The sequence below is a fragment of the Silurus aristotelis genome (assembly GCF_946808225.1).
Source record: "Silurus aristotelis genome assembly, chromosome: 10".
In the NCBI taxonomy this organism is placed as follows: domain Eukaryota; kingdom Metazoa; phylum Chordata; class Actinopteri; order Siluriformes; family Siluridae; genus Silurus; species Silurus aristotelis.
This window is the reverse complement of record NC_139583.1, coordinates 28068807-28094388: the sequence shown is the minus strand read 5'-3', so window position 1 is coordinate 28094388 and position 25582 is coordinate 28068807. Positions and strand designations below refer to the sequence as shown.

The following is a 25582-nucleotide window of genomic DNA, read 5'->3' as shown; positions in this document are numbered from 1 at the left end:
CACAGATTTACCTATCTATTCTATATCTTTTTTTTTTTTCAAAATATATCTGTTACAGCCTCTTCCACATGAAAGATTATGAAAAATGACATAATAATAAGTATAATATTATCCATATAATCATAATAATTTATTATAATCAGGACAAAGAAGTACTTCATTACTTCCTATTTCTGGTGGAAGCTGAAACAGAAAATTGAACAGGTTTTCATCACAGGCTAAGATGAACTGAACAAGAGAAAAAGTGGACTATTGCATGCTCTAGTGGGCAGTGTGTGTTAGAGCTGCTTATTTTTTGTTTAAATATAATGGAAGTGAAACATGAATAAACATGATAAACTGATCCATGTGCAGCTAACTGACTGTAAACACTCATAAATCAAATCCAAGATTTATTAACATCATTTATAGAGCACATTTACAACAACCTCACATAAATTAAAATAAATGCAGAATAAATACATATTACAAAATAAAAGGTGTGGCCTCTGTGTAAGTAAATAAAGGAGGTGTGGTCTCTGTGCCTGTGAATAAAGGAGGTGCGGCCTATGTGACTGAATGAAGGAGGCATGGTCTTTGTGTGTGTGAGTGAAGGAGGCATGGCCTCTGTGTCCATAAGTAAATGAAGGAGGCGTTGCCTCTGTGTCCATACGTAAATAAAGGAGGCGTGGCCTATGTGTTTGTCTGTAAAGAAGGCATGTGGTATTTGTGACTTTTTTTTTTTTTTTAGCTTGTCCATGTGAATTTGGCCATCAATTTATGTGAAATTTAGTTTTCTAATCAATTGAGAAAACACTGTCTATGCAAGAGCAAGCTTTTCAAGACCACCATCCTGGAGCATCTAAAAAAAATGCATTCCGACAAAGATGATGAGAAGTTATGATGCCACTCAGGACCCTGAATTATCAGACTACGTTGAGTACGCACACCGGATTCGATATCTGGGAACTTTCGGGTCCCCTCTTGCATGTGCTCTTCAAAAAACAAATGATATGAGCAGAAAATGAACGAATACAAAGGAAACTAAACAACAACTATACAATTCAGGAAAACCATTAAGTCACTTGGTTGTTCATGAGGTCCTGAAGGAGACCTTCAAGGTTTTATTCAATGCAATATTATTTTCACAAACCAATAGGAATCAAATAAATCCCTTCCATGGAGCAAAGTTCCCTCAGTTGCCCAATAAACCTCTGATCCTTAAAAAAAAAAAAGGGGATCCAATCACGTGATTGGATAATTCAGGGTTCACCAAATTTTCACCAAATAGTGTTCTACTTTGTTGTAGAGTTATATGTAGTAGCTTTAAGGTTTCTTTCTGAGGGACAATCTAAAGGTCCTCTGAAGTTATTTGGATAAATCACAAATAGGAACTCCTCTGTAGAAGGGGTGTACCTTTAAAGAACTATCAGGGACCATTTAAGGCTCCCAGAAAGGACTTTCTTCATTCAGGAGGCTCTAAATGAAATCTTTTATTAATAGCATGTTTTAACCTTGTGCAGGTGAGACTTCTACAGTGATACTTTGTTTGTGGTTTAGCTCAGGAACCTCCAAATGCAGTACAGACCTGAGTACTGAATGTTACGTGAGTCAGGGAGGAAATCGAGGCCATTCATTACTGCATTCCACAGGGAGGAGGGTCATATGTCTGCTTTGGCAGATTATGAAACAGAAAAAGGATCAAAATGTACAAAAATAAATGTAATAGGGACACAAACAGAATATCATTTCTACACTGTAATTTGTTTAACCCAGCCAATAGCCAATAGGGTACCGGTGAGAATTGGGCTACTGTTAGCCGAAGGAGGAGAAGGAGAGGAGGAAGACGTCTACGGAGACGGCAGGGAAAGGAGAAGTGGAGGAGAGTGGAGGTTCGGGTTGGTACTTTAAATGTTCGTACTATGACTGGTAAAGGGAGAGAGATAGCTGATATGATGGAGAGGAGAAAGGTAGATATGCCGTGTGTTCAGGAGACCAACTGGAAAGGGAGTAAGACCAGGAACATTGGAGGTGTTTAAACTGTTTTATCATGGTGTGAATGGAAAGAGAAATGGTGTAGGGGTGATTCTGAAGGAAGAGTACAGTAACAGTGTAGTGGAGGTGAAGAGAGTTTCTGATAGGGTGATGAACGTGAAGCTGGAAGGTGAAGGCATGATGATAAATTTCATCAGTGCTTATGCTTCACAAGTGGGTTGTGAGATAGAGGAGAGGGAACATTTCTGGAGTGAGTTAGATGGAGTGGTAGAAGGTGAATCTAGGGATGAACAATTGGTGATTGGGGCAGACTTTAATGGGCATGTAGGTGAAGGAACAGAGGTGATGAGGAGGTGATGTTAGGTATGGTTTTAGGAAAAGGAATGTGGAAGGGCAGATGGTAGATTTTGCTAAAAGGATGGAAATGGCAGTGGTGAACATGTATTTTAAGAAGAAGAAGGATCATAGGGTGACGTATAAGAGTGGAGGAAGGTGCACACAAGTGGCTTTAGGGGTGAAGAAGAGGAGGAGAGTGAAGACAGAAAAAATAATAAAATGGTGAAAACTGAAGGAGGAAGACTGTAGTGTGAGGTTCAGGGAAGAGGTCAGACAGGGGCTCGGTGTTGGTGAAGAGGTGCTGGATGATTGGGAAACTACTGCAGGAGTGATAAGGGAGGCAGCTAGAAAAGTACTTGGTGTGCCATCTGGAAATAGAAAGGAGGACAAAGAGACATGTTGTGCTGTGTGGAGATGTTTAGGAGAGATGCAGTGGAGTTTTTAACCAGCTTGTTTAACAAGATTCTGGAAGGTGAGAAGATGCCTGAGGAATGAAGAAGGAGTGTACTTGTACTGATCTTTAAGAATAAGGGATGTGCAGACCTGCAGTAACTACAGGGGAATTAAGTTGATCAGTCACACCATGAAGTTATGGGAAAGAGTAGTGGAAGCCAGGCTGAGAGAAGAGGTGACCATCTGTGAGCAACAGTATGGTTTCATGCCAAGGAAGAGCACCACAGATGCATTATTTGCTTTAAGAATGTTGATGGAGAAGTATAGAGAAGATCAGAAGGAGTTGCATTGTCAAAGCAGCTTTACAGAATTTAACAGTTAAGGTGAATGGTGTGTATTTATCCCTGATGAGCAGCCACGGCGACTGTGGCAAAGAAAAACTCCCTTAGATCTTATGAGGAAGAACCTTGAGAGGAACCAGACTCAAAAAGTGAACCAGACTCATTTGGGTGATATCAAGAGTGTGAATATAAATCTTTAAACAATACAGAACACTGGAGAGTAAGAACATGAGCACTGGAATGTAAGATTATGAGTAATGATCTTTCTACAAGCTTTTACAGTCATTTGAGATTATGGGACCATGAGCTACTGAGAAACTCATAAAATAGCTCAACATTTTAACACTTTTCATAAACAATGAACAAGTTTATTTTCTATTCAAGGTCATGTGATCCCTGTTTTTAACTCAGCAAACTGCCTTGTGAGTTTGAACCTCTTTGAACTTTTCATGCCTTAAAACGATTTTAAACGCCTCAAATAAATAAACGAGAATGTCAACGTGGATGCGAACATTTGAGATTGGTAAAGCAGATACTCTTACTAAACTCACATTACACTTAAACTCAATTACCAATATATATTTTATATTTAACAGTGACTCTGAATTGATAACAAACACATCGATAAGTGTCACATGAAAGGGCTAAATGAGCTGTTCCTGCCCCTGAGCAAGCAGTCATGTGAAGGAAGCTTCTGTCTGATTTTTCTGAATGCCAGAAACAAAACCCAGTTAAAAATAAAGTGCGTATATACCTAATCTTTGTAAGATCTGGAGTATTTATTACGCCTGCACAGCCACAGGGTGTACAGATCAAAACGCTTTCCAACACACTCACTATATTCAACATGGTGGCTAAGACATATATTCATAGCTTTTGAATGTTTTTACAAAATGAACCATGTCTATTTCACCATTTATTCACAAACAAACAGCCCTATGAAATATCGAACATGGAGCTGCAGCTTACAAACCACCCATAAATGATTCAACTTATTTTGTCCGCATTGCGTATATATTATGTGTAAGGTTTTTTTAATGTAACTTTTATTGTGACTTGGGAGAGTTTTCTGAAGTGTGCTCTTCACACCTATTCAGCTAAGATTTCTTTTTCTACACCGCATGCATCTGACCACAATCTATTTACTGCCTTAATAACGTTGCCCACAGCATCATCTTGTGATGGGGGTCTAACTGAATCTAACAAAAGGATGATTCATATTTCATAGTAGCAGAAGAATTAACACAAAAATATTAATGGAAAAAGAACAAAAAGCAACAAAGCAATGGTGCTTTTCCAAAAAAAAGATTTTTGTTCGCAGGGCAACACTTTGTTCATACCACATGACTGAATGACTCGGCTTTGTATGTGTGTGTGTGTGTGTGTGTGTGTGTGTGTGTGTGTGTGTGTGTGTGTGAGAGAGAGAGGGAAAGAAAGATTGGAGTTGGTGATGTGTTAGTACCGGAGAAGTTCTGGCTCATAAATTCATAAATTAATGAATACTTTGTTAATGTAGTAAAAGTTTATAAGAAATACTAAAACAAATCTACCTGTTTCAGCCTCAATAACTGCTTCTTTATAAAAAAAATTCTTTTTACAAGCCGATCCTGATCCACTTGCTTTAAAGGCTCATAAAGGATTCCCTCATACACAATCGCTTGATTGATTGATTGATTGATTATAATAAATTTTCCTCACAAGTAACAAGGCATCATCTTAATAAACATTTTAAACGAATACAAGCCTGAATACAGTTTTTACTGAAGTGAAATCTCCGTTTGTTCGATTCTTTTCTCAACATACAAATCTGAATTTTTTTGCAAGAAAAAAAAAATGTCCAAATAAATCTCAGCTGAAGTGTCAAGAAAAGAATAAGAATGGGTTTATTTGAGTAGTGTTGAATAGTGTTATATGGACAACATCAAAAGTCCCTGCAGACGAACTGGATTTTAAAATCACCCTTAATCAAAGACAATGTTCAATAAGAATCCAGCATTTGGTTTGTTATTCAAATTCAACACTAAGTTCTGTAATAAGACAAGCAGAGTTTTTTCTCCAGTTCAGTTTGCATTATTTTAGTCTTTTTTCAAATATATAAATAATGATCTATTCAAGCTGTAATTAAATGTAAGAGTCAGGCATCTCTTCGACATGCTCGCGGCCTTTACAGGCGTAAACTGTACACTGTTCTACTCTTTTGTCTCGATAAATCTTACATAACAAAACACCAAGAGCACAACACGATCTCCTTAAGTGTCTTGCGCAGTTCTTGACTCCGGTAGGCGTAAATCAATGGGTCGATTAGAGAGTTGCATATAATGAGGATTAAGAAGAGGTTGAAATGACTGAAGTAGCATTTGCAATAAGGGTTTGTTGGACACGTCAGGATTAGGATCAGATGCAAAAAGAACGGACCCCAGCAAATGATAAAAACCCCCAACAGGATGGTCAGCGTGATGGCGCCTTTCATGCTGGTGGCCTGGCGCCGGTTTTTGTCGAGCGCCATGATGCGTTTGGAGTGCACGTGCGCCAGGATGAACATGTGCAGATAAAGGACGGCCGTAAAAACCAGCGTGACGCCGAAGAAGGCCACAAGGCAGGCGATGACGGCGTTGTCGGTGTGGTAGATGATAAACAGCGAGCTGGAGGTGATGCTGGTCAGCCAAACAATGGCGATGATGGTGACGGCACGCTGGGTGGTCATGATGCTGTGGTAGCGCAGGGCGTAAAAGATGGTGATGTAGCGATCGGCGGCGATGGTGCACAGGAAAGACAGTGAGGAAACCACAGAGCTGCAGATCATGATGTCAATGACGTTGTCCAGGTGGCGCAGCATCCTTGTCGTGACGCTCAGAAGCCCGTGGTCTGTGAGAAGCATGAACAACGTCTCCACCACGTTGCTCACGCTAACCAGCATGTCAGACACGGCAAGGCAGCAGATGAAATAATACATGGGAGAATGCAGGTTTCTGTTCTTGATGATGGCTGCAATAACCAGAATGTTCTCTACAAGGCTTATCAACCCTAGCATCAGGAACAGTTCCTGAGGAATCATAATCTGGGCAATGCCTGTCATGTTAATGTCACTGGGGGTCACGTTGAGGGTGATGTTGTCCATGTAGTCAATACTCAGGCTGGGCTCCATGGTGCTCATGCTGAAACAGTGGTTTGTTTCTTGAATCTTGAATCATATGAAGACAAAACAAAAATAGATAAACAAAATAGATGAACAAAAATAAACAGAAATCATGTGAGTAAAAATAAAGTCATGAAATTACATTTGCATTGAACAAAATCAATGGTCCTAAATCAGAACCCTGACACCTATCAATATCGAAATGTTGCAAAAATGATTGTAAACTTTTTTCCTACCTTTATGCTGAGGTTAAATCCACAAGTTCTCTCACTTTATAAATTTCTTCCTTTGTTTTAATTTTCTGAATGATAAACAGCCCACTTATAGTGTGACCACCTCCCAGACATGTTCTAAACGTCCATTACTGGGTTGCGGTTTGTTACCATGTGGATGAAGAAGCCTAATGCATTCGTGTCCCTTCTGGTAAACCTAAACGGATAAAAGTTCAGGGTTTGGTTTTGAAAGGAATGATGTTTGCTGCTGTTCTAAATGTTGCTTTTAAAATAAACTAACTCCTCCTTTTCTCATGCTGAAAATTAACAGAGCATGAGAGGGGGAGTGACGGAGAGAGAGAGAGAGAGAGAGAGAGAGAGAGAAAGAGAGAGAGAGAGAGAGAGAGAGAGAGAGAGAGAGAGAGAAGAGAAAGAGAGAGAGAGAGAGGGAGAGAGAGAGAGAGAGAGAGAGAGAGAGAGAGAGAGAGAGAGAGAGAGAGAGAGAGAGAGAGAGATGGCTAACGTTTTGTCACATTCCTCAGAGTTTTTAAGAGATTATGTCGATAAATTGGTGGTTCTGATAGTTCATAATAATACATTAAAAATGAAAGAAACTAATCAATAATAATTTTTCTTTTCCAAATAAAAAATTTTCCACAATTTATCCAAATATATAGATGTATTTAAAATATTTATTTTTAATATCCATTCACTATAAGTATATGTATTGCATAACATAGGTTTATATAATGTATGTACTGTAAATCTATATTTATAAATAAATATAAGATGTGATCAGACTGCCTCTCACCCCCACAGTCAAACATGGAGGTGGAAGCTTAATGGTTTGGGGTTTTGGAGCAGGGAAGGTTGGAGACTTATTCCAGAAAGGGAAAGAAAAACTGAACCAACATGGCGACCATTCCATATTTCAACACCATGCAACTCGGTCTGGACTGCGGTTCATTGGAACCAACTTTACCGTACAACAAGACGATGACTCAAAGCATACGTCTATATACAGTATATACTGTACATATCCATCAAATGATCATATCAGTGTGTGTACAGACCTCAAACAATAATATAATTGTCACTGTTCAGTTCAGTTATTCACGGCTAGTACAATAGATCTCATACATTTTAGAAAACACATGTTTGGTGTGCATTCAGATGTTTATGGATTAATGACCCTAATTCGCAGAACTTTCTGTAAGAAAACACACAGTGTTCAAGTAAATAATAAAATAGTAAAAAAATAAAAGTCTCTGTCAAGAATCCCAGTTTACTAACGTACAGAGCATCGATTCTGTAATTGCGACTGTTAAGCAGAAAATGCCCCAATTAAATCACTTTCAAGGCTATAAAGAGAGAACGGTTAGATAATGATGATGCCTGGAGCAATTTATGTAAGTCATTGGAAACAGCCTTGTATAACACCACCACCACCACCAACAACAAGTATGTAGTGTTAAAATGCTGTTTACATAAAGACTTGAAAAAAAAAAGGATGGAAGCACTCTCCAAATTAATGCATATTGGCATTCTAAAAAATTCTGACTAAATTATGTAAAAAAAAAAAAACATCAAACCCTTTGCCTCACTTGAAAATGCTATTGAAGATGCTATTGTGAGATCAGAGCACTATAGCAGCAAGATCTTCCTCTCCAAAGCATGTAAACCAGACCTTCAAGGAGCTCACTTTGTGCACAGAGGCATCGCCATGCTGAAACAGGTTTTGGGTTTCCAAGTTTAAGTGAATGCAAATTTTTATTATAGCGCCATCTAAAGACGTCCTGTACAAATAAATGCATCCAGCTTTGTGGTAACAGTTTGGAAAAGAACCACATATAGCAGGAAAGTTCAGGTTTCACTTTTGGAAATATAGTGTATAGTGATATTCCTTATTCTATACTGCTGCCCATATCTGTGTTTTGTAGTGAAAAGACTTGTTTAGGATTTAAAGTGATGAAAAATATAAAAAAGACAAAGCTTCGAATGAACTCTCTTCACACTCTGCTGTTAATCCATTAGAAATGGAATTAGATTCATGGCCTGAATCACATGCCCTTCGTCTGCACCATGTTCGAGCAGAGGATCAAAAGCTGAATAGACGTCTCTCTCTGACACGACTGGATATGACTGAAGAAACTGCATGCGTTTGAGGACAAAGCCTGGAGGTCCACTTGTTCCAAGTATTTCTCATGACATCGGCTTGAGCTCCAGGTGGATTGGAAAACAAAGCTGCAGTTCACAACAGCTTTCCGGCCAACATTTGCACCATTACGCATGTGATTTCTTCTGCAGGATACAAATCCAGAAGACCACCTCCTGCACTTTGAGGTTTCTCAGACATTTTTTTGTTTTACTAAAGCAAACTTTGAGATTTATTGCATTTTTTCCCCCCTTACAAAACTTCAAGAACGAGATCATATATTGCCTGGTACCATTATTTACTTCTGGCAGGTTGCTCTTCTGCCTCATGAAGAAGTTTTTGTCTTTGCTAGGAAATAAAAGTCAGGAACACGTCACACTAGTCTCAATGAACCCACTATTAACTGCCTATTAAGTTCTGCATAGACTGAAATGTTATGCTTATGACGTTTTCTATACAACTCTGAGTAATTAAGCTCAGGCATATCGCATGGAAGTCGATGTGAGGGGAAAAAAAAAAATCAATACCAAACCAGGCAAGAAACTCTTTTAATGAAAATATGAATTCAACATTAGGATCATTTATAGCTCAATAGATGACTTGGATCACGCCGTGAGAGGAAATTGTGCAAAGTAATGACATCTGATATTCAACCTAGTGTTTGTTCAAATCTAGAAACCTTTGTTGGGTCCTTGAGGAACACCGTTACCCCTTTAACTGCTTAGCGTACAAGCTCAGATTAAGACCATTATGTTTTATCTATATCGCTCTAAATAAAAAATAAAAGCATCTAACAAGCTTAGATTTACAGTCTGGAAAATTCAGCATACTCACAAATCAATCAACAATTCAGGTTTAATCTGGGAAGGAAACAAAAGGATAGAAATTTCTGTGAATGTACAGGTTTCTTGTTTTCCACCTCAACCTGCTACCCCATTGTCTTTTTGCTATCATTTTCTCCTCTCCTGCTCTCATTCCATGATTCAGTCCCACTCCTCCTCGTCTCGGTCTACGTCGTCATCCCTCGGAGGATCCTGAAATTGGATGTTAGCTAACATGTCCCTCATGGCCACCATCAATCGGTTCACTTCCTGGTTCAGTTCCCGACCTGCACGTGCCACTTCCAGGTCATCCTCAGGCCTCTGTTCACCCTGAAATAAGAACAAATCTGTTTGAGGACGTTTCAGGACTTGTTGTTTCTCACTACAACATTTTTTGCCACTCGTGGATTTATATGTTGTTGTATTTCCTACAAACCAAAAAACAGCTGATAAATTACCAAATATTAATATTTACAGTATATATTAAAATACATACCATGCCTTTGAACTTCTTATTACATTTATTTCTGTCTGCTAGTTGGCGCTGCACTGCTACTTTCATTGTTCTTATGGTACTGTTTTGCGCATCAACCATTTATGATGCAATGAAGTGACAAAACCTCTATACACATAGGCCTTGTGTTCACCTAATGGGCATCTAAACTAAGCCAAAGAATTTTATGAACTAAACCATTGTGTCTCCTGAAAGTCAGAGAAGGTGTATGTGAAGAGGAGCGATCACTCACCTGCAGGTTGAAGTTGGGTAACAAAGAGCGGAACAAGAGCGACAAAGTGCTCTCATTCGAGGCATTCGGATTCTGCCTAGAAAGGGTTTAACAAAAATCTAAATGAATATATCTTTCTTAAAAAATGTTACACTACATATTTAAATAGACAAAAAAAACATATAAGGGATATAACACTTGAAATGTGTTGTTATTTGAATTAAATTTAATGTTGTAGTAAAACAAGTCAGATTTCCTGTTATCAGTATGTTAGAGCAGCTATAAACCTAAAGTTAAAAGCTCAGCATTATTAAGCACCCAATACCACCAAGCTGGTGCCATGACCCCAGCATCCAAACTGTAGAAAAGATTCTTTACTATACTGTAATCTTCTTCTTCCTCTTCCGGCTGCTCCCGTTAGGGGTCGCCGCAGCGGCTCATGTCCCCACTTTACTCCGTCCTCTACATCTGCCTTTTTTCAAATTAACCTGAACCGTCTGTCAACCTGTCCATCACCACTGCAAACACGAAAGGGCTCAGAGCCGATCCTTGATGCAGTTCCACCTCCACCTTAAACTAGTCTGTCACTCCTACTGCTCCACATACATGTCCTGCACCACCCTCACATACTTCTCTGCCACACTGGACTTCCTCATACAATATCACAACGCCTCTCTCCACCCTGTCGTACGATTTCCTGTGAGCTTGTGGACATTAATAACACTCTTGTAGCTGAATTAAAGTCAGGTACTGATGTACGTGAGGTGAGGAGGCCTGGGGTGCAGTCAGGCCAAGCAGATTTGGGTTTGAAATTATTTATACATGTTAAAGTGTGTTCTTGGTTTGAAATTCATTTTGCTTTACAGAGATGGATTATCAGAGTTACATATGGAGCCAAGAATGGTCAGATTTGTGGTCATTAATTTGTTGTGTTGCATAACTTTCAGCCACAGATAAATACAGATCAAAGTGAACAGGCTTTCTGTCCAAAACTTTGGGAAATTCCTCTCCTCTCCTTTAATCGCATTTGGTGGCACCGAGATGTTCTCAGGGAACAAAATCAATCTTTCAGCTCTTATTTAGCTTATTTACATGCATCACAAGACCCGTTTATATGCTCTTTCTCGCTGTGTGTCTGTGTGTGTGTGTGTGTCTGTGTGTGTGTGTCTGTGTGTGTGTGTCTGTGTGTGTGTGTGTGTGTGTGTCTGTGTGTGTGTGTCTGTGTGTGTGTGTCTGTGTGTGTGTCTGTGTGTGTGTCTGTGTGTGTGTCTGTGTGTGTGTCTGTGTGTGTGTCTGTGTGTGTGTCTGTGTGTGTGTGTGTGTGTGTCTGTGTGTGTGTGTGTGTGTGTCTGTGTGTGTGTGTGTGTGTGTCTGTGTGTGTGTGTCTGTCTGTGTCTGTGTGTGTGTGTCTGTCTGTGTCTGTGTGTGTGTGTCTGTCTGTGTCTGTGTGTGTGTGTCTGTCTGTGTCTGTGTGTGTGTGTCTGTCTGTGTCTGTGTGTGTGTGTCTGTCTGTGTCTGTGTGTGTGTGTCTGTGTCTGTGTGTGTGTGTGTGTCTGTGTCTGTGTGTGTGTGTCTGTGTCTGTGTCTGTGTGTGTGTGTCTGTGTGTGTGTGTCTGTGTCTGTGTGTGTGTGTCTGTGTCTGTGTGTGTGTGTCTGTGTCTGTGTGTGTGTGTCTGTGTCTGTGTGTGTGTGTCTGTGTCTGTGTGTGTGTGTGTCTGTCTGTCTGTGTCTGTCTGTCTGTGTCTGTGTGTGTGTGTCTGTCTGTGTCTGTGTGTGTGTGTCTGTCTGTGTCTGTGTGTGTGTGTCTGTCTGTGTCTGTGTGTGTGTGTCTGTCTGTGTCTGTGTGTGTGTGTCTGTCTGTGTCTGTGTGTGTGTGTGTCTGTGTCTGTGTGTGTGTGTCTGTGTCTGTGTGTCTGTGTCTGTGTGTCTGTGTCTGTGTGTGTCTGTCTGTGTCTGTGTGTGTCTGTCTGTGTCTGTGTGTGTGTGTGTCTGTCTGTGTCTGTGTGTGTGTGTGTCTGTCTGTGTCTGTGTGTGTGTGTCTGTCTGTGTCTGTGTGTGTGTGTCTGTCTGTGTCTGTGTGTGTGTGTCTGTCTGTGTCTGTGTGTGTGTGTCTGTCTGTGTCTGTGTGTGTGTGTCTGTCTGTGTCTGTGTGTGTGTGTCTGTCTGTGTCTGTGTGTGTGTGTCTGTCTGTGTGTGTGTCTGTCTGTGTCTGTGTGTCTGTGTCTGTCTGTGTCTGTGTGTGTGTGTCTGTCTGTGTCTGTGTGTGTGTGTCTGTCTGTGTCTGTGTGTGTGTGTCTGTCTGTGTCTGTGTGTGTGTGTCTGTCTGTGTCTGTGTGTGTGTGTCTGTCTGTGTCTGTGTGTGTGTGTCTGTCTGTGTCTGTGTGTGTGTGTCTGTCTGTGTCTGTGTGTGTGTGTCTGTCTGTGTCTGTGTGTGTGTGTCTGTCTGTGTCTGTGTGTGTGTGTCTGTCTGTGTCTGTGTGTGTGTGTCTGTCTGTGTCTGTGTGTGTGTGTCTGTCTGTGTCTGTGTGTGTGTGTCTGTCTGTGTCTGTGTGTGTGTGTCTGTCTGTGTCTGTGTGTGTGTGTCTGTCTGTGTCTGTGTGTGTGTGTCTGTCTGTGTCTGTGTGTGTGTGTCTGTCTGTGTCTGTGTGTGTGTGTCTGTCTGTGTCTGTGTGTGTGTGTCTGTCTGTGTCTGTGTGTGTGTGTCTGTCTGTGTCTGTGTGTGTGTGTCTGTCTGTGTCTGTGTGTGTGTGTCTGTCTGTGTCTGTGTGTGTGTGTCTGTCTGTGTCTGTGTGTGTGTGTCTGTCTGTGTCTGTGTGTGTGTGTCTGTCTGTGTCTGTGTGTGTGTCTGTCTGTGTCTGTGTGTGTGTCTGTCTGTGTCTGTGTGTGTGTCTGTCTGTGTCTGTGTGTGTGTCTGTCTGTGTCTGTGTGTGTGTCTGTGTGTGTCTGTGTGTGTCTGTGTGTGTGTCTGTCTGTGTCTGTCTGTGTGTGTCTGTCTGTCTGTGTGTGTCTGTGTGTCTGTGTGTGTCTGTGTGTGTGTGTGTCTGTGTGTGTGTCTGTGTGTGTGTGTGTCTGTCTGTGTGTGTGTGTGTCTGTCTGTGTGTGTGTGTGTCTGTCTGTGTGTGTGTGTGTGTGTCTGTCTGTCTGTGTGTGTGTCTGTCTGTCTGTGTGTGTGTCTGTGTGTCTGTCTGTGTGTGTGTCTGTCTGTCTGTGTGTGTGTCTGTCTGTCTGTGTGTGTGTCTGTCTGTCTGTGTGTGTGTCTGTCTGTCTGTGTGTGTGTCTGTCTGTCTGTCTGTGTGTCTGTCTGTCTGTGTGTCTGTGTGTCTCATATACACACATGAGGAAAGAAAAGTGAGTCAATAAAAGTCTATACAAAGTCTAAAAATAATGTATACTACAAAAAACATTGAAGGATCAACCCTGGTGTAAGGAAGGCCAGTTATCTTCAATCCTTTAAATTCAGGCTCAGCTCTACGTGCAGCATTCAATCACTCAGAAATGACAAAAATTCGTTCCTGCATTGTAACGTGGGAGTGAGAAATGAAATAAACAATGTGAGACGGCTGTACCTCTCCGGCCTGGTGTAGGAGACGACAGAGTCTAGAGGAGGAAGTGGATCGTAACTCATCACTGGTTGTGTGGTCACTTCCTGTGTGTATAGGTGGGGGGGGGGGGGGGGGGTTGAGAAATGTCATCAATGACACAAATGTAATTTACTACTGTCAATGTCTCTGTCATATCCATACCCAGCCCATTCTTGTCTTGTTTTGTATATGTATATAGTATTTTATATACATATACTTATATTTTATGCTTCATGGTTTATACTTTTACAAGATTTTAGTTATTCTTTTTATATTCTATTTCTATTCGCATTTCTTCAGTGTTATTCAGGTTATGCTAATTGTCACATTTTGGGCAAAAAGGTCAGATAGATAGATAGATATATACTGTATATATAAAATAAAATGTAAAATATTCACCAGAGGCAGTGCAGACGTGGCCTCCTTAATCTCTGAAAGAAGTACGTGTCTGTGAATGTTCCTGGGAGCGCTTTGGTATCTCTGCTTCCTCCTGAATGTGAGAGAGCACGTAAAAACACACGCACACACAAACCTTTGCATACAGACACAAAATACACTATATGGACAAAACTATCGGGACACTGGACATTTCCACCCACATGTAGATCGCCTTCAAAACGTTAGAACATAGATGGAGGCAGACGATCGTAGAGGACACATTAAACTTTTCCCACCAACATCAGTACCGGACTTTACTAATTACTGAATGAATCTCATCCAAATCTCCACAAGCACCTTACCAAAAGAGTGGAGATTATTAGAAGAGAAAATGTATTTAATATTAATAATAAAAATAAAAAAACATAGCAATCTTATGGCTGGCTCTCTACAAATAGTCCTCATAGTGTAGGTCTTTTTGCTAAAATATTCCCAGCTCTGTGGCTGAGGAGTCAAACCACTAGACAGTGAAAACAGAGAGAATTCAAACACTTGCTAACAATGAATGCTGTGTGCTATTTAAAAATGTTTAGCCAGAGGAAACATCATGTCCTTTTGTCCTTTTTAGAAACGATTTATTTTTAGAAAAATAATAATTCATAATAATATCCATAATTATCCCTTGTACACCTAATCAAGTGAGGGCCTAACTCAGGGGCCCAGAAGTAGAATCATATTTGTAAGCTTCTTACTTGTTCTGGCAGTCTTCCACCAGTGGGTCCTTATCGTTGACTCTCCTCATTACCTCCCGAACGTTTCCCTCTAACCACAGCATTACCCCTGCCTCCTTCCACAGGCTGTGACAGCGGCCCACGTACAGACCCATGAGCTCAGACAAAGCAGGAGGCTGCCTAAAATAAGCAATTAACTGTTATTAATTGAATCTAATCTCAACATTAGATTAAACACAGAGACAGCGAGGGCATGGATAGCTACCCCAAACGGCTCTTGGCACCAAAGAATGCATGTGAGGACACGGTAGAGTCGGGCTGGACCGAGCACTGGTCCAACAAAGGCATCAGCACTGCAAAACACACACACGGATACACACGCAGGATCAAAAGCTGTTGTGATATGCAGTCTCGGGTGTCATCACGCCATAATAACAGCATCAGCTTGATCAAGTGAGGTGGTTTTGAGATCACTGAGAATCACAGCGAATTTAAGACATTTTAAGGTGAGATAGAGTGATCATGTGATCAATTGGTAAAAAATAATAATAATAAACAACAATGGTGTTGTTAATTAAAATTACATTGAAAGTCACAAGAAATAGAGAAGCTACAAAATGTTGTTTGGTTGTTTTTTTAGTGCACCAATGCCGTACCACAGCACCTTCTGGAACAACACTATTACTTAAGTGTGTGAGTTTGTGTCACCATGAATCAGAATGCCATTTAACAGTGTCTATGTGTGTGTGTTTGTGTGTGTTTGTCACCTCCAGGAAAGAAGATGAGAGCATCCTGCAGCATCGTGTCAGATCTGAGCTTCATGCGCTGGCTCTCTTCGGGCGTCATCTCCTCTTGCTGACTCATGTGGTAGCAAGCTAGGGCTACCGAGAGGGCAAAGTTGGGCAGCTGGGAGAGATTCCGATGTACCTAAAAAAAAAAAATTCCCTTCACTAGAACTAGGAGACCCAAACCATGAAGATATGGTTTACATGCATTGGAGTGGAAGATCTCCTACTATATTGCGATTAACACTACTGAAGACCTTTGGGATGAATGTAAACACTGAACGCACCCCAGGCCTAATCACCTCACCTACATCAGTACCTGACTTTACTAACACCCCACTATATGAATCTTCACAAATCCCCACAAGCACACTTCAAAATCTAATGGAGCATCGTTCCAGAAATGTGGATGATAATAACAGTAAATGGGAACTAAATGTGAAATAGGACCTTAATAAAGCAAATACCAATCTTATGGTCAGGCGTCCACAAACTTTTGTAGTATATAAATGATTTAAAAAAAATTGTAAATGTAACTGTGGTGAAAGAGGAATAAAGCACTTCTGAAAATTCCTGGGTGTAGCATCAATCTGCTTCATCACATCGTCCAGTCGTTGATTATTTTCCTACATCAGCACACAGACAAATGCTTCATTTTTAATGGGAAACGTGTCCAGATGAGATCCGGGAATGTCTTACCTCCCACTCATCATACAGTCGGATGAGAAACGTGTATTCTCGACAGCGCAGACACAGAAAATCGACCAGCAGCAGCATGCACAGAGGATCGTTATCCGGGTCCAGACTACGCACACAAATAGTCGGCAATCAGTGTCTTATATATATATATATATATATATATATATATATTATATATATTAAAAAATAATAATAATAAATAAATAAATATTGCACAATTTCCTGATATTTACAGTCAATTAATAAATGAGTGCAAAACAAACAAGGTATAATATAAAACAAAAAAAAGTGTAAGAAATCCTTAAAGAGCTGTACCTCAGGATGAGCTTGCAGTACTCCAGAGCTGTGCGTGGACATCCTCTTTTCTCCAGGAACATCATGTGCTTGTAAACTGCCAGATAAAATGCTCTGAACAGGAAGGAAAGATGGAGAAAGAGAGAAAGTGTCAAAAAAAAAATGTGGAAACAACTAGTCTTTTGAGACAGTTTCTTTGGTTTCTCTGGTACAAACTCAGTAAAAAGTAAAAACACACAAGAATTGGACAGTGTAATGACTGGGCTCTAACTGAAGAACTTGTGTAAGAGGGAGAACACGAGAGAAGATATGATCTCACCCCCACAGTCACACATGGAGGTCTGAACTTAATGGTTTGGGGTTGTTGTAGAGCAGGAAAGGTTGGAGACTTATTCCAGAAATTGGAAGGAATCCTGAATCAACATGGCTCCCATTCCATATTTCAACACCATGCAACTCCATCTGGACTGTGGCTCATTGGAACCGACTTCACCATACAACAGGACGGTTAACTCTATAAGCGTTAGAGAGCAAACAGCCGTCCCGAGTGATATCTATCATGGAACGACCTGCCCAGTCTCCACAGCTAGATCTTATTTCAACTGCTCTGAGATGATCTGGAGCAAAAGAAAGAAATCTCCAACTAGTGAAGGAACATCTTTGAGTTTTACAAAGTATTTCAGTTAATGTTTGTAGAAACAAACTGTCCGGATCCCGAGAGTGTGTAAAGCTGGTCTTTATGCTAAGGGAGGATTTTTTTTCCCCAATGAAAATAAAGTAGAACATCTGGACATCTGAATATTTGTTTGTAGACAATAATAGCTCCAAAATATTAAATAAATGTATAACGTCTGACCATTTGTTTGCATCAGTTCCAAAATACATTCATTTACCATTATTCTGCTCAGTCGCTTGAGAGCTTCCAATAATTCAGGAGTGAATTAAAGCTTCTGTGGTGGTGTGTGTGCAATTTATTTTGGAATGCATCAGAAAAAAGGAACAATAAGAGAACTATTGGGGTGAGGTTCAAAGTCCGATGAAGAGCAGATCAAACCTGTTCTCAGTTCTTCGGTAGTCCAACCTGCTGGCCCCCGAGGTGAGGCTGAACACGGGATGGAATGCACACTCAAAGTTGTACAGAGCCCTCTCTGATGACAATACACAAACAAAAACACAGCAATAATTGATGATATTGATCAATCAAAAGTAGAAATCAAAGTAAGAAATAAAAAGAGGAAATGATCTGATTCAAGAAAAGATGAAACAATGATGAGTGAAGAGAACATTAAGAACCAAGAGGTGAATCCTGCATATATATATATATATATATATATAATATGCAGGATTCGGCTCTTAGTATATCCAGACTGGGGTGCAGTCCCAGAGGTGCTCAGTTGGGTGGAGGTCAGAGCTCTAAAGCAGGACCTTTTCCATTCCAACCCATATCTTCATATAGTCTGGGTCTCCTAGATCAAGTGAAGGGAAATTTTTTATTCTACATCTGAAACATCTGATGGTTCATGTTTTAGAAAAGATAGTATTGTTAAGCCACATACCACAGGACACTCTGGGAATACATAAGATGCTATAGACAGGAGAGGAGCCCTTATTATATATAATAAATAAATAAATAAATAAATAAATAAATAAATACTAAAGGACTTAACAACTGGACAGTCTGGGAAATCAACTCCTCACTCAGATTGATCCAGAAAAGCTGATTTAATTAGATAATCATATCACCGGTTAGCAAAAGACACCACATGCAACAAATTAAAGTCCTGTAGAAATGTACAAAGAGTCCAAATAAATCTGAACAACACGGGTTTATGTGTAATCCATTAAAATAGAAATACACATGGTTCTTTTTTTTATTATTCACTTATTTTACTTAGGAATATTACAAACATTACCCCAACTACAAAGAGAGACATGACATTTTTTTACTATTCGGACACGATGCAAACTGGAATTCTCCACCCCTCCCATCCCAGCTAGTCTGTCGGCTCCTTGACAAGATGGAGTGGTTCATAGACTCTTTATTAATAAGGGATTACAAGCAAATTGGTGCATAAATGAAGAGAAACCAAAATGCCAGGTTCTTAATAAATATCGATTTGAGACCATTTTCTCAAACAAAAAGATTCTGTGAACTTCTGTCTCCAAGGTTATTTTTAACCGATATGTTCCATGAGGCCGGACTAAAAAAAAAATCTAACTGTATAAGTTTTTGTGCAAATCTGAACATCAAAATTTAATTACATTTGGAGCAAATTGCATGATGTAATTATCCACTGTATGATAATTAGGTTAACTTGATGCAACTTAAACGCTAAGCAGGAATGTGGGGAAGTAAAAGTGGAAAAGAAATGAAAGAAAAAAAATAGTTTTGCAGGAGATATCTCACCAATCAGGTCTCTGGCCGTCTCCTGGTCCTCTTGTATGCGACACACATCGGAGAGTTGCAGCAGAGAGTCAATGTGGTAGGGGTTAAGCTGTAGCAGGGCCTGTTGAGGGACAATCATTTGACTTATATAATTTATAATGTATTCTGAGAAGCATAATGTACACAGCCCTGATTTCTTTACCACAATATTATTAGGATCCATAGATTCCACAGCATCGAAGAACTTGAACTGGACTTGCTGGTAATCGCGACTGTGTTCAAACGCAAAGAAGTGAAGGCCGTCTTTTGACTCCAGCAAATGCATAGAGATTCCTTGCGGAGGGAAGAATCAATCAGTAAGATTCAAGCAGACGCCATGTAGATATAATATTATTTATATAGATGAAAAAAAAAAAACACTATATGGAACAAGATATTTGGAGACTTTGCAAGCCATACGTTTTTGTTCTGAAATTTGTTACTACAAAGTTAGATGCACACAAATGTATAGAATGTCAGAAGACTGGAGGTTGTTATAAGCGCAAATGTAGACTAAATGTGGAATAGGAAGAAGAAAAAAAAAAAAAGCTTCATTAAACCCTAAATTCAGCCTCCATTACAAACCAACATACGACAGCATACACATGAAACAGCGCACCGAACCTCAAATACGACACAAAATCATTGGACGTTAATATGATGATAAACAGCTCAGAAAGTTCTGTATCATAAAAAGTAATAGGAAAGCAATTAATCAATTAAGAACTCCTGTAACTTCCATTCTCTAAACCTCTTCAGGCTTATAAACAAAAATCTGATCACTCTCAGGCTTTACCTGGACGACTGAAGCGAGGCCATGTGTCTTTAGGGGAGGTCATCCATGTGCTGCGATGGAATTGTCTCTGTCTTTGTCTGGGCCTGGACACACACACACACACACACACACACACACACACACACACACACACACGTAAAGGACCAACCATAAAACCCACTAAATGTGACGATGCACAAAATTCCCATTGCTTTCAACATTGAAGTAAAGCAGACTATGTAGCAATGCTTATAAATGTTTACACATCCAAAAGATGGAAACTAACCTCTGGTCTCCAAGCACAGCCCGAGCTCCAAAATACCTCTTTAGTTCAGTCTCAGGATTAAGATTTCTACAAGACAGAAAGAGAGAAGAGATATTCTTCAAAGCTGAATAGACATGGCTTTAAATCTGAGTGCAGAAAAAGAAAGAAAGACTTTTATTGGTGCTTTGAGTCCAATTCTCTCCTACTGAACACTGAGTGTTCAACATGCACCTCATGGTAAAGACTCTCTGAGGATTTGAGAACAAGGATAAGAAGACCTGAAACTGAGTTACAGTACAACAGTCAGAGTTATACAGAGGTTTTCCAAGACGGGTTCCACTCAGAACAGACCTCGCAAGGGTCCATCAAAGAAGTTCGAGTCTTCGTGCTGTGTGTCAGGTGCAGAAGCTGCTTAAAAAAAACCAGACGCATGAGTGCTGCAGCGTTGCTTTAGAGGTTGCAGAAGTGGACGGTCCGCTTGTCAGTGCTCAGACTAAACACACACACACACACTGCAACAAGTCGGTTTGCAGGCCGTCGTACCAGGAAGCCTCTTCTGAAGCTGCTCACAAAAAACCCAGCAAAAGCCCTAAAGACAACTAGTCCAAGAATTAATGGAAACATGTCCTGTGGTCTGATGAGACTTAAATAAACTTGTTCGGCCCAGATGGTGTCCAGCGTGTGTGGTTTGGTGTGGTGAAATTGTGTCTTGCCTACAGTCAAGCATAGTGGTGGTAGCATCATGGTCTGGGGCTGCATGAGTGCCGCTGGTGCTGGAAAGCTGTGGTTTATTGAGGGAAACATGGATTCCAACATGTACTGTGACATTCTGAAGCAGAACATGATGCCCTTCCTTCAGAAACTGGTCATCACTAAAAAACTTGCTGCACAGACCACACCCACTAGTAACAACAGCCTCATGTAATACAAGAAGAACCTACAAGTAGCCTGAGTGACTTACTGAACATGAAGTAAATAAATCGGTGTCTAAATCATGAATCATCTGTATTAGTTGCAGGCTGGAAAACAGGAGTTTTGAAAAGGGGGGCGGGGCAAAAAAGGGAATTCCCTACATTGTGTGTTTTATGTAATCAGATCAGAACAGGCTGAAGAAGTGTGTGAAGTCCTCAAAAGTGTCTTTGATAAAACATGTGAATGTGAACCTGTATTTAAAATCAGACGATTACGGTTTTAATCCAGTGCGAGGATGAAACCCTTACCTGTGTTCTACATAAAGCACAGGTCTGTGTCCTGAAACTCCACCATCCTCACTCTGAACAGACAAACTGTTCTCCTTCTCAATGCTCTCCAGCAACGCGTCAATGTCATCACCTTTCACTGGCTCCTCCTACAAACACGCACATATAAATACACATGTCCTGAAGAACCAGAAAGACACATTATAAAGAGCACCTTATTTCTCAAGCTGGAATCAAAATTATTTGTAAATTATTCACACAGGCTTCAGATTTCTGTGAGATTTGGCTTTTGACTATGCTACTAAACACCCAGTTGACCGTTCTGAAAACCTGCGACTTTACCAAAATGAGTGAAAGATAAATCAGGACAATAACATCAATAATTATAATAAAAGAAAAAAACAACAAAAAAAAACAATCATACCGGTGCCTCTGCGGCAGGAGCCTTTTTTCTCTTCTTCTTCTTTTTTTTCTTATGACTTGCCTTTTCATTCGAGTCAGACTGAAAAAGAAGCAGAGCGCTAATCAGTGAAACTCTCCATCAAGATTTTCATGTCGAGTCTAAAACAACAACTGAATTTCAACGTGCCTATAATATATAAAGAATAAAAGCATTTGTTAACTGCAGTGTGTGTGTTTAAAAATGACCATACACTTTTTAATATATTATAGGAAAACTATTATTTATAGTACTTTTATGGAGTAAAGGTGGACAACATTTGAATTATGATTCCGTATTTATGGCCCGTAAATTTACCCAGAATCTGCTGTTCCCTATATTCATGACGGATACATAACTACAGACATGGAGCTCAAGAGGAATCGCCAATGTTTTCATAATAATTGTAATATTCCTTGCAACCAGCAGAGGGCAGTAATAATATAAACGTTTGCTTTAAATAATAAATAAATTGGACTACACTTAATAACTTGCTATTTACATAAAGTGATGACCAAACAGTCACTCAAACATACAGGTTTCGTTACATTTCAAATATTTACAGACCTTTTCTTGGTTTCCTGGTGCCGGGATGCTCTCCTCTTCGCTCTGCGTCTTGGTGCCATCGGGATCAGCAGCTTCACCAATCTGGAATTCAGTACACATAAACACAACTAAGAAAAGAACCATTTTAAAACCATTAAACCCTTAAATAAATAAAATTAAATAAAGGTACAAGACAAGGGCATGAGCTCAGCATATCTGTGTTGTACTGGAAACAAATATGGTGTTTAAAATACGATAACATACATCTTTGGCTCTATGGGACTAAATACAATAAATGGACAAAAGCATGTGGACACCTGACCATAAGATTGGAACATCCCATTCCACATTTAGATTCCTGTTAGAAGAACCACCACTTTTCTAGATGTTTCACTACATGTTGAAGTGTGCTTGTGGAGATATACACCACATCTTCATGGAGCTGGCTTTGTGCCAAAGGGGCATCGTCATGCTGTATCAGGTTTGGGTCTCCTAATACAAGTGGGAAGGAAGAATTTCTACATCCAGAGATGTCCAATAAAATCGTGTGCCTCCAAGTTTGTGGTAACAGTTTAAGTAAGAACCACATATGGCTTGGAAAAGTCACGTGTTCCAATACATTTGTTCACATAATGTTGATCATTACAGCTTATCGTTGAATTAAATGCAGGTAATAGAGTGACTTGGTGCACCGACTACCATCTGCAGTGAACCGGAAGACAGCAAAGTGCACATGTTCCATCTCCTTATCAACATTTCTACATCAACCGGTAATCCAAATATTTTATAAAGACTCGCCCCCAAAATCTCCAGCAGCCTGGAATAGCAGGGATCCCCAAACTACAGCCAGCCCCCACATTTGGGAAGGCCCTCTGAACAATGCCAGAGATATATTTTAAAGTTTTAAATTTGAAATATATATTTTACTCATATTATATTGTATTTAATAAGAAAGTTTGGCTTTCTAAACTAAAATGTCCCTTAGTTACTAATAGAGGTCATTGGCAAAAATCCATACCGATAGTTTTTCCGGCGGTCCGCTGAGAGCGGCCTCTAGAGGCGAATCACTGTGGTGTCGTTATTTCTATACGTGAAACTGCGAGCTGCACGGATTGCGCCATGTTAAATTTATAAGTTATTAATTGTGTTATTATATTTCATCAATGAATAAATTAATATGTATTTCATTTAGCACATTTTGTGATTCAGAACTGTTTTTTTTTTTACTTCTGTAATAAAGTTCAGTTGATTAATCGGTTATCAGCAAGTACGATCCATCCAATTAATACAATTAGTGTAAACTAATTTGTAACTAATTGTAATTACATGCACGTACACATTTTTGCGTTGTAAATTTATTTTTTACGTATCTTCAAAATTATTTATACAAATATTTTTGATATTATCGATCAACACAGGGTTTGTATTTGTTTACACTTGAATACTAATAAACAGGGATTGAAACAGAATAAGAGAGCACTTGAAGGCAGCATGAAAAGAAACATGGCAGTGAAGGAAGTGTGTGTTAGACACTAGTTTATCTCTGACCAGTTCATAAATGTTGCTGATGTTTTTCTGATTTTTGTTCTTCTTCTTCGCTTTCCGGTTGGTGCTCCCTGCCGGCTGTAAGACTTCATCCTCCTCCTCCTCCTCCTCCTGCGCTCCTTCACCTTCCTCCTCCTCTAAATCCCGTCCTCGACCTTCCACATCAGTCAGTTTCAGGTCTCGGATGTCTATGTCCTCCTGTCCGCGCTGTTTCCCCTTTAGTCTCCGCAGCGATCGGCTCGACATTTCCACACAAACCGGCTCTGAACAGCTTCTGCTGGGCCAAACAGAAGCACGACCACAACACACGCCTCTGATTGGACGCCCATGCGGAAGCACTTGCTCCACCAAAGCGGACGCTGCGTCATCATTAAGCGCGCAGATTTTGCTTCCGGGATTGCGAGGCGTCCCGCATCTCTGAATTACGATTGGTTGTTTGCTGACAAAGATATCCAATAGTAATAGAGGGGGGGGCGGGGTTTACATGGACGTAAAAAAAAAATCTTGTACTTCATATTATTGTCCACTAGAGTGCATCGCGGTGCAGTTTTTTTAATAACCCCAAATATTTGCACGCGTCCAAAAGTATATGGAAATTTTTTTGATAGATATAATCTATCTTTTTAAATATCTATCTGTCAGACAAAAAGACAGAGAGAGAGAGAGAGAGAGAGAGAGAGAGAGTGAGAGAGAGAGAGAGAGAGAGAGAGAGAGAGAGAGAGAGATATCGAGGAGGCCTGGGGTGGTTCCAGTTCATCCCAAAGTTGTTCACTGGGATTGGAGCTCCAGGTTCTGTGCATTTAACACGATTGTACACTTTTAACTTTGTGGCACAACCACATAAGTGTGATGGTCAGGAGAACACATACTTTTAGCCGCACAAAATACGTAAAAATGAAATGAGTCACCTTGAAATGAAACCATCAGCTGTGACACTAAACTAACAGAGGAAGTTCTAAAGGAACTCAAACGTGAAAATTCATAGAAACGTCTGTCAAAATCTGAAAGGTTCAAGACTAATGTTTCTGATCGCAGGTTCTAATATTTCACATGATTAAAACGATCACAAACCGATCATAAAATGGTTATTACTAAACGTAGCTTTTATTCCTATTCATTGTTTGGATAATTAAACCTTTTTTATGGGTCCAACTTTTCATCTTTGATTATTCGTTTAACATTATTTCCATCCATCCCAAATGTAGGAAGCACAGATATAATGAAAAAAAACTGATTCAAACATTAACAAATTTTGCCACAAATCACTAACAATCGCTCTTCAGTAAGCCTTTTCTGGAGACAGGAGCCACTATGTAATGTTTATCAATGGGGGAATTTTAAGTCTTCCATTAAAAAAAAAAAAATAAATTCCAAACTTCTTCATGTTGTTAGATTTGTGTTCATATAAAGCTTCCTCTTTAATTTGGAGTACAAATTTCAATGTTTTAAATCTTGGAATTTCCAGTGCAAAACACAAAGACTGTCTCAGTCCTGCAATTCTCCCAATGCTGAATTAGGATGTGTGTGTTGAAAATCATTTATCATCAGTTATTGTGGTTAAATAGCTTTTGAAGGTGTGAGGTTTGCCTGCAAGTTATCTTACATCAAGTCCCTTGTGAGTGTGACAAGGACTTGCTAATCAACCATGAAATGGTTAGAGGAAGTGTGTGTGTGTGTGTGTGTGTGTGTGTGTGTGTGTGTGTGTGTGTGTGTGTGTGTGTGTGTGTGTGTGTGTGTGTGCGTGTGTGTGTGTAAAGGTCTGTGTCTGTTCTTCCCTCTGGTAAAGAAGTAAGAGATTTGTTTTCAGTTACACCATTTGACGCTAGA

General features: G+C 39.9%; 2 protein-coding genes across 2 annotated transcripts; both read right to left on the bottom strand.

The window, feature by feature from the left end:
* Positions 1-3207: 3207 nt before the first annotated feature.
* mc1r (melanocortin 1 receptor) lies at positions 3208-6781 on the bottom strand. The gene is made up of 2 exons (XM_083553136.1): positions 6417-6781; positions 3208-6225 (listed from the first exon to the last, which is right to left on the bottom strand). The coding sequence occupies exon 2, from the start codon at positions 6196-6198 to the stop codon at positions 5257-5259; it is 942 nt and encodes a 313-aa protein (XP_083409262.1). The 5' UTR covers positions 6199-6225; positions 6417-6781; the 3' UTR covers positions 3208-5256.
* Positions 6782-9078: 2297 nt separating this feature from the next.
* On the bottom strand, positions 9079-24119 carry tcf25 (TCF25 ribosome quality control complex subunit). Its single transcript, XM_083552977.1, has 18 exons — positions 23759-24119; positions 22232-22312; positions 21650-21727; positions 21247-21374; positions 20048-20113; positions 19783-19865; positions 19150-19280; positions 18969-19068; positions 17616-17709; positions 16583-16675; positions 16268-16373; positions 15551-15710; positions 15049-15136; positions 14805-14963; positions 14074-14164; positions 13660-13739; positions 10115-10190; positions 9079-9698 (listed from the first exon to the last, which is right to left on the bottom strand). The coding sequence occupies exons 1-18, from the start codon at positions 23999-24001 to the stop codon at positions 9531-9533; spliced, it is 2025 nt and encodes a 674-aa protein (XP_083409103.1). The 5' UTR covers positions 24002-24119; the 3' UTR covers positions 9079-9530.
* Positions 24120-25582: the final 1463 nt, after the last annotated feature.

Excerpts from the sequence above, each read along its gene's own strand:
- tcf25 (XM_083552977.1), bottom strand. The coding sequence starts at position 24,001 with ATGTCGAGCCGATCGCTGCGGAGACTAAAGGGGAAACAGCGCGGACAG. Across the intron at positions 22,313-23,758 it reads TCAGCAACATTTATGAACTG|ATTGGTGAAGCTGCTGATCC; the intron begins GTCAGAGATAAA and ends ACTGAATTCCAG. Across the intron at positions 15,711-16,267 it reads GACTGTATGATGAGTGGGAG|GTACATCGGAATCTCTCCCA; the intron begins GTAAGACATTCC and ends TTTTTTTTTTAG.
- mc1r (XM_083553136.1), bottom strand. The coding sequence starts at position 6,198 with ATGAGCACCATGGAGCCCAGCCTGAGTATTGACTACATGGACAACATC.